Source organism: Astatotilapia calliptera, chromosome 3 (genome assembly GCF_964374335.1).
Source record: "Astatotilapia calliptera chromosome 3, fAstCal68.1, whole genome shotgun sequence".
Taxonomy (NCBI): Eukaryota; Metazoa; Chordata; class Actinopteri; order Cichliformes; family Cichlidae; genus Astatotilapia; species Astatotilapia calliptera.
Genome location: NC_137424.1, coordinates 80,991,274 through 80,998,725, shown reverse-complemented (window position 1 = coordinate 80,998,725; position 7,452 = coordinate 80,991,274). Strand labels below are relative to the sequence as shown.

At 41.3% G+C, this 7,452-nt stretch overlaps 1 protein-coding gene across 1 annotated transcript; it reads right to left on the bottom strand.

Annotated features, from left to right (window-relative positions):
• Nucleotides 1–1,692: 1,692 nt before the first annotated feature.
• Nucleotides 1,693–7,129, bottom strand: LOC113009912 (putative C-type lectin domain family 20 member A). The gene is made up of 5 exons (XM_080294514.1): nt 7,016–7,129; nt 6,714–6,875; nt 6,148–6,525; nt 2,814–3,170; nt 1,693–2,537 (listed from the first exon to the last, which is right to left on the bottom strand). The coding sequence occupies exons 2-5, from the start codon at nt 6,781–6,783 to the stop codon at nt 2,191–2,193; spliced, it is 1,152 nt and encodes a 383-aa protein (XP_080150640.1). The 5' UTR covers nt 6,784–6,875; nt 7,016–7,129; the 3' UTR covers nt 1,693–2,190.
• Between the last annotated feature and the right edge of the window lie 323 nt (nt 7,130–7,452).

Sequence of the window (7,452 nt, the reverse complement as noted above, 5' to 3'; positions counted from 1 at the left end):
GCAAGGGAGCTCTGGGGCTTTTCTACAAAGGTCAAACATAACATCTGAGTGTAGTTTTGAGTTAGTGTTTATCTGAGTGTCCAGCCAACAGCTGTGGACAAAAGCTCCAAGCTGATGCAGTCTGGTATCTGTAAGAAACCACAGCAGACAGGTAAACACAACACCTGGATCATCCTCCTGACTGAGGTCACCTGCATGTTATGATCAGCATGTAGAAAGTGACCTGAAACAGAAACTGATCACCTGAGCCAAGACACCAACCGCTCACAGAGGACGAGCGTCAGCATGTTAGGATATGAGGAAATATTTCAGAAATATATGTTTATCATAAAATCAAGAGGAATCCAGCAGGAGCAGATACATGTGCAGGCAGAATGAAGAGCTGCTGCTGCGTTTACAGCCCCTCTGTAACACTTTGTCCAGCTTCTCCTGCTTACAGTGCAAGCTGCTGCAGGTGGAGGTTGGATGGAGTTGCTTAGGAGAGCTCCACAGTGACAGATGTGACAGGAAGTGTCTGCAGCCAAAATCAGGGCCAGTGCAATCTCCCAACATGAAGGAAAGGAGCTTCAGTGCTCCCTTTAATGTCTCCTTTAGCTGAGGAGAAACTGGAGCGTTCTTTACACTGTAGCTTGCTATCACCAGTGTGACCAGTATGTGTGAATGGGTGGAAGATTGTGTATAGTGTAAAGCGATTTGGGGTACTTTGGACCAAGTAAAGTGCTATACAAATACAGACCATTTACCATTTATGAAAGGACAGATATTTGAACCAGCAGGGGGAGCTAATCAGTGGAATGTCTGGCCGTGACGCAGGTTAATGAATGAATCCAAGAGAAGAACAACAACAGCAGCTTTTAGTCGTTGAGAGCTGATCTGTCAACTTATCAAAAGTTCAGTCCTGTAGGTTATTTAAGTCATTAAATGTCTAACATAATCAGTAAAGAAATATTCTAACTTAGTACAAACCTAGCCTTTATTTTTCTTCTGTTGATTTGCGCCTGTCAAATTATCATTTGTTGCACCGATGACAGTGGTCTCCTTGACTCCGCGCTCAAACCAGCGTTCGGAACGCTGGTTTACGTTTACGTGAAAAGGGAAAGACCATCTCTGAGTCGAGGAGGGGGCCTAAGGGTTGTTGATCAATGGTCATGAGAATTTGTATAATTAAGATTAAGGAACTGACCTCCCAGCCCATTGTTCCATCAGTGGGCTGGGAGGTCATCATGCAAATGTACTGTTTATAAGATTGTGGAAACCTGCAGTCAGCTGAGACTGAAGACGTCACTTGGATGAGTGACGAAATTTTCTCCCACAAAACGCTACGTCCAGATGAACAGAATCAACTGTTGGAGGTTTGTGCTTTCAGATTTGTTTCTATATGAATGAGTGCAGCCTGAGAAAACCTCTGATTCTATCACACCATTCACAGAGCACACGTCCTGTTTGTCACTCATATAGATTTCAAAGGATTTCCCTTCATAATAAAACACTGAATCACAATAAATTGGAAAAATCTCTTCAGACTTCTGAGAAAACTCCATAAACAATCTTCAAATGTATGTTAGCTACAGCTCCGGTCTCAGCTGTTCCCAGCTTCCCCTCCGCTCCTCTCCTGTCTCACTAAAAAAGGAAACCGTCATCAGGCCAAACGCCATCAGCTGTGTTCTCACCTGCCTCTCCAGCACCCTCCCGTTGAGCTCGCTGCACCACTCCTCCCCTGCAGCCGAGCCCGGGACCACACCTCCGCCACAGAAGGTTTATTTGGCTACATTAACAAACATGATCAGATTATAGAGCTCATATGGAGTCATGACACAAACATGGTTTTACCTGCTTTTAGTGACAGGCTTTGTAATTCAAGCTGAGGATACAATGGAGCGATGCAAAGATTTACAGCACATGAAGCAGAAACATTAAAACCATCACCTTATCTGAACTAAATACAACAAACATCCTGCTACAGTTTAATAATGAACCAATCCAGCAACAATGAAGGAAGAAACCAAGATGCTCCTGACTCTGGTAAAGGAGAGGACATGAAACACAGACTGCTCTCTGCAAATGTCTAAGCTGCAGGTAAAAATCTGTTGGTCATTTTCAAACCCAGAGACTGTAAACACTGAGCAGAAACACAGAGTTCACCCCAGAAAATCTACATGTGCAGCTAAGAAGTGACTTTAGGTTTAAACTTTAGTGTTTTATACAAATAAAATTAAATGTCTCATTTCTCCTCTGACTGACCCACTCGTGCTGCCCTCCTGTGGTCATGGCTGCAGACATGCCACAGGCTTCAGTCCTTCCCCCTGAAGCCCACCTCTCATAGCACACTACATAATCAGTGACCCAAAGCCACAAACGTGCAGCACAGCCGTACTGCAGTCCCAGCCACACGAAAGGAGTCGAGGCGTTTTTGGCTCTTTCCTGGACCCATCGCTGCTCCTCAGGGTTGCTGATTGAAACCAGGTCATGATGTGTCTGTCTGCAGTAATTCAAGGCTTCCTCCCAGGTTTTGTTTTCCCTGATTAGAATCAGTTTATCTGCCATAAAATCAGAGAAAACATGAAATCAGTAAAATCTGGACTTGAAGTCTCTGGATGTTTGGTCCAGTTTCACTGGAAGAACAAAAGAAAACATTTCAGTGATTCTTCAGATGAATCAGTCGCTCTACAGAGAAATCTCTGTTCCAACCATCAGCTAAACATCTTCACCTGCAGAAATAAGTAGCTGAAGAAACATACTGACCTAAATCCTCTCAGTGACTCCAGCAGTTCATCTGTTGGACAAACAGCTGAGATAAATCTGTGTAAACTCACCATCATAGCAGAAGAAAGGCTTTCTTTGGTCACATCCAGCAGAGCTCCATCTTCCTGATCTCTCTAACAGAGTCGTAGCACATTTCCTGTTGTTTAGTCCATCATTAAATGAGTCCATGTCCCAGTATCTGAAAGAGAAGTTACTTCCATCTGACCACCTCCAGCTGTCTCTGAACAGGCCGATCCACGAGGCTGTAGACTTCTGCAGCTTCTTAAACTCTTCACTGTATATCTGATCGAGTCCACTGGCCAGGTCAGTGTGATGCTGTCTGCAGTAGCTCTGAGCCTGAGTCCAGGTCTTCTTCGCCATAATCGCCATAATAATCAAATGAAAGGTTTTGTTGTCTTTCATTGTTGCTGTCAACAGAAAAACAAAAAACCATCATCTTTTTCAACTAATTTGTCTTTTTCTTTCCCAGCAAAAACAAACATTTTCTCGTCTCTATATCTATTCAAACTTTCATATCTTTTAACAGTTTTTAGTCATTATTAGGAAAAGCATAAAAACATAACAACACAGACAAACAAGAAATGAAAAAAACACCCAAAGGAAATTACATACATTAAAGTGATTACATACCTTTACAAATGAAAATAGGGGGGGGGGTGAAGAAAAGAAAATTTTAAAAAAAGAAGAGAAAAATAAAAAATATATTTTTCATCCATTTACCCACAGATTTAGAAAAAAGAGTGAACTGTTGTCCTTTACGCTCACTTCCTATTTACCTATTGTCCTATTGAGGACATCTTAAAAGCAAGAGGAGAAGAAAATAGGAGGGGTCCCCTTGGATCTGATTCTTAAAAATATTAGTTAATTCTTGAGATGTGGATCTCGAAAATCTTTTGATGAGTTTGCATTCCCAGAAATAATGAAAAAAAGTTTCTTTCTGACATTGACTACAGAAGGGGGAAATATGAGGTGTGATCTTATGCAAAACATTAGGAGCTATGTATAGGCAGAATAGGATTTTGTATTGGGTTTCTCGCAAGCAGTTGCAAGTAAAAGTGGATCTAACTATGTTAATGGATCCTTTCCACTCCTCTTTGGTATCTTGAATATTAAGATCTCTTTCCCATTTATGAATAGCGCTCAGTGTGCTGCTACTGAGAGTCTATAGAAGAGAATAAAAAGCGGAAATGAAATGGGTTCTGTCTTTTCGCTTAATGAGAAATGTCTCCTTATCATCATATAAAATGAAAATGGTCTCTAGGAATATTAAAATCTGACTGTAATTGCTCAAAGTTCATCAGTGTGTTGTTTTGAAACAAGTCGCCAGTTACCCTTCATCCGTTTTTATGCCACATATGCAAATTCTCTGCTGACTCAGCCTCAGGATGTCCAAAGGCAAGAATAAAGCGCACCCAAAGGGAAGCACATCAGTGGTCATGTGCGCATCACGCAGAGGCAGAGTGAGAGGCAAAAGGCAGCAGAGCATGGCAGGGCGGTCGTGGCTCAAGAGTTGGCAGTTTGTCTTGTAGTCGGAAGGTTGCCGGTTCGAGCCCCAGCTCGGACCGTCTCGGTCGTTGTGTCCTTGGTCAAAACACTTCACCTACCGCCTACTGGTGATGGCCAGAGGGGCCGATGGCACGATATGGCAGCCTCGCTTCTGTCAGTCTGCCCCAGGGCAGCTGTGGCTACAACTGTAGCTGCCTCCACCAGTGTGTGAATGTGAGAGTGAGTGAATAGTGGAATTATACAGCGCTTTGAGGGTCTCAAAAAGTGCTATATAAATGCAATCCATTATCATTATTAGTTGTAACGCGTGATTACGTGAGCGTTAATGAACCTGTAAGTGTTATTATGTTTGACAAGTTAACTGGTATGATAATAGCTATAGTTGTTTGTGCCACAGATTGTGCCCGTTAAAGCTATTTAGCCAACTTATGGTTTTACACTGACCCCTTGTGGACATTGTAAAATATTGCTGTGTCGTAGTAGATGATGTGTTATGATTGTTTCTTAGTTATCTTTGGCCCTACTAATTATAGTATTACCTGTTTCTCATATATATACTGCATCTGCTACAACTATAAGTTCACATCTGGCTGCATCACATTTGGTTTAAACATGTTAAGCTCTGATGTAACTTCCTCTATGGAGCTTAATTAAAGTCCTGCACTGCTGCAGTCTTTCAGACCGAAGACTTAGGCCAGACTTGTATACCCAGCACTTCCAGTATATATATTCTACACCATGCATCGAACATACTGCAAGACATTCCTGGAACAAAGTCTTTGTTTCTCAATAAAGGAGTCACGAATGAAGTGCAGTCTTCTCTACCCAACCTTTTACGCATTTCCATCCAAACCCTTATTGTATCATAAATAATTGGGAATACTCTTAATCTCAGTTTGTAATTTGTTTTGTCACAGACAGCTAAGCTCCAAAGGGAAGAAGGTGAAGTAGACCAAGAGTCTAGGTGGGAATGCGAATTTAGATAAGCATGTAGCCACTCCCATAAAACACAGCCATGACATGCCCAATTATAAAAACTTTAATTTGGTAACCCTAAGCCTCCCCTATCAGTAGGCAGTTGTAAAATTCAAATTCTTAATCTAGGTTTCTTGCCATCCCAGATACATTTTAAAAAGACTTCTATATCACAAGAAACTTTCTGGGTTATCCATAGAGGTAACCTTTGTAGGGGATATAATAAACGTGGGACAATATTCATTTTTATTAGGCTCAAACGCCCCATAAGAGAAAGAGGACATTTTTGCCATCTATCTAAATCTTAATAAATTTTAATTTTTTAAAACTGGTGATAAGTTCAGTTTCCATAAGTCTTTAAGAACTGGTGTAATGTTTAGCCCAAGGTATGTGAAGCCACTGGGGGAACATTGAAAGGGATTAGAAATATCTGGCAAAGAGTTAATCTGATCACCCAGCGGCAAGACTTCTGATTTCCCAAAATTAATTCTGTAACCAGAGAATGAGCTGAACTCATATATAATGGGCATAATGGCTGGTATTGGTAGTTCTGGTTTTGAAAAGAACAACAGAATAACATCAGCAATGCTATCTTATGATTTGTTTCACCCACTGTTGTACTGTGCACATCTTGGTGCTGCCGAATGGCCTCAGCTAGAGGTTCAAGTGCTAATGCAAAGAGGAGATGGGACAGAGGACAACCCTGCCTCGTAGCTCTTTGCAGTGGAAACACTGATGATTGTACATCCTTAGTTATAACACAAGCTTCTGGAAGTTTGTGGATAGCTAATTTGCCTCATTCTTCAAACTGTCTCTTTCAGGAACATATGATACAACACAGATTATAAACTAAATTATAACATTATTAAATATTTTATTATATCACTGTCCACATATCCTCACCGTCATAGCAGATGAACTGAGATGTGTGAGTACATGGGTAATCAGCCCATTTGTCTTCTATTATCACACAGTTCTCAGGGGTGCCACCATAATCATTTGGCTCTCCAGCTGCCCAACACCTCTTATTTTCAGTGTATTCCTCCCCCGGCAGAGACCAGTGCCACCTCCTGTTGTCTCTTCCTGGCTCGCTGTACAGTCCAATCCAGGCTTCTGTTTGAGTCTGTGCAGAGTCTTGAAGTCTTCTCATGTCTGTCAGGTCAAACACTTTGGCCAGGTCTGTGTAGTTCTCTCTGCAGTATGCCCGTGCTTCATCCCAGCTCATCTCTTCTTTAATAAAGTGGTACTCATACAGCTGACATGTGATGAAGACACACTGACCTGAAACAGAAGAAATACTGTTGAATATCTGCTGATACAAGCAGGAAACTCATGTTCCCATCAAACTGTCCAGTTTACAGGTCAATCCTTGATTTTCTCAGTAAGGGTTCATTTGTTTAATGAGTCCTGATCAAACTAAAGGATTTCAGGTGGAAACAATCAGGAGCCCTGGTAAAATGATCACTCACCCATCAGAAGAAGCAGAAACAGACTCCACTGCATCGTCGCTCTGTCACATGAAAATGACTTTTCTGTCATTTGGAGGAAACAATGAATCCAGCAGCTCTTCAGTGTTTGATGGACACGCAGCACTTTATATTAAACACAGATATCTAGTTTGTCACACACTGCTGTAAGAAATATATGATTGTTCTTAATAAATGATCATCTGTTTAAAATTGTCCATGAAGAAAAAAGCAACAGTTCAAATGTGGTCCACACAGCACCTCTGTACACAAACATGAAATGAGCCTGCAGGTTTGAAACTTACATCTGGTTCTTCTCTGGTGTTCATGCAGACAGCTGTGCAGTAAATAACCATCTGTACTAACACACTCTCTCTTTGTACTGAGTATTTCAATATGAACATACAGTTTTTACCCCTGACTCAAAGACACACTGTTAATATGAGTTATATACAGACTCATTTACATATTGCTACGGAAAGGAGAAAGAAGAAACATTGGACTGTCCAACAATCAGAACGAGGAAGTTTCATTCTAATATCTAAATATGACTTCCTTGTTTGTTTGGTGGTGCAGGTGCAGGGGAGGGCTGTGACAGCAGAGGTACACCTGAAAAGGTCACCACTCTGTGACAGAAACATGAATATGAGTCTGTTGATTTTTGAGAATATAAACATAACACTGCCTGTACTGATCAATATTGCTGGATCGCTCTGACGCTGACATGATCTTATAAACCTAT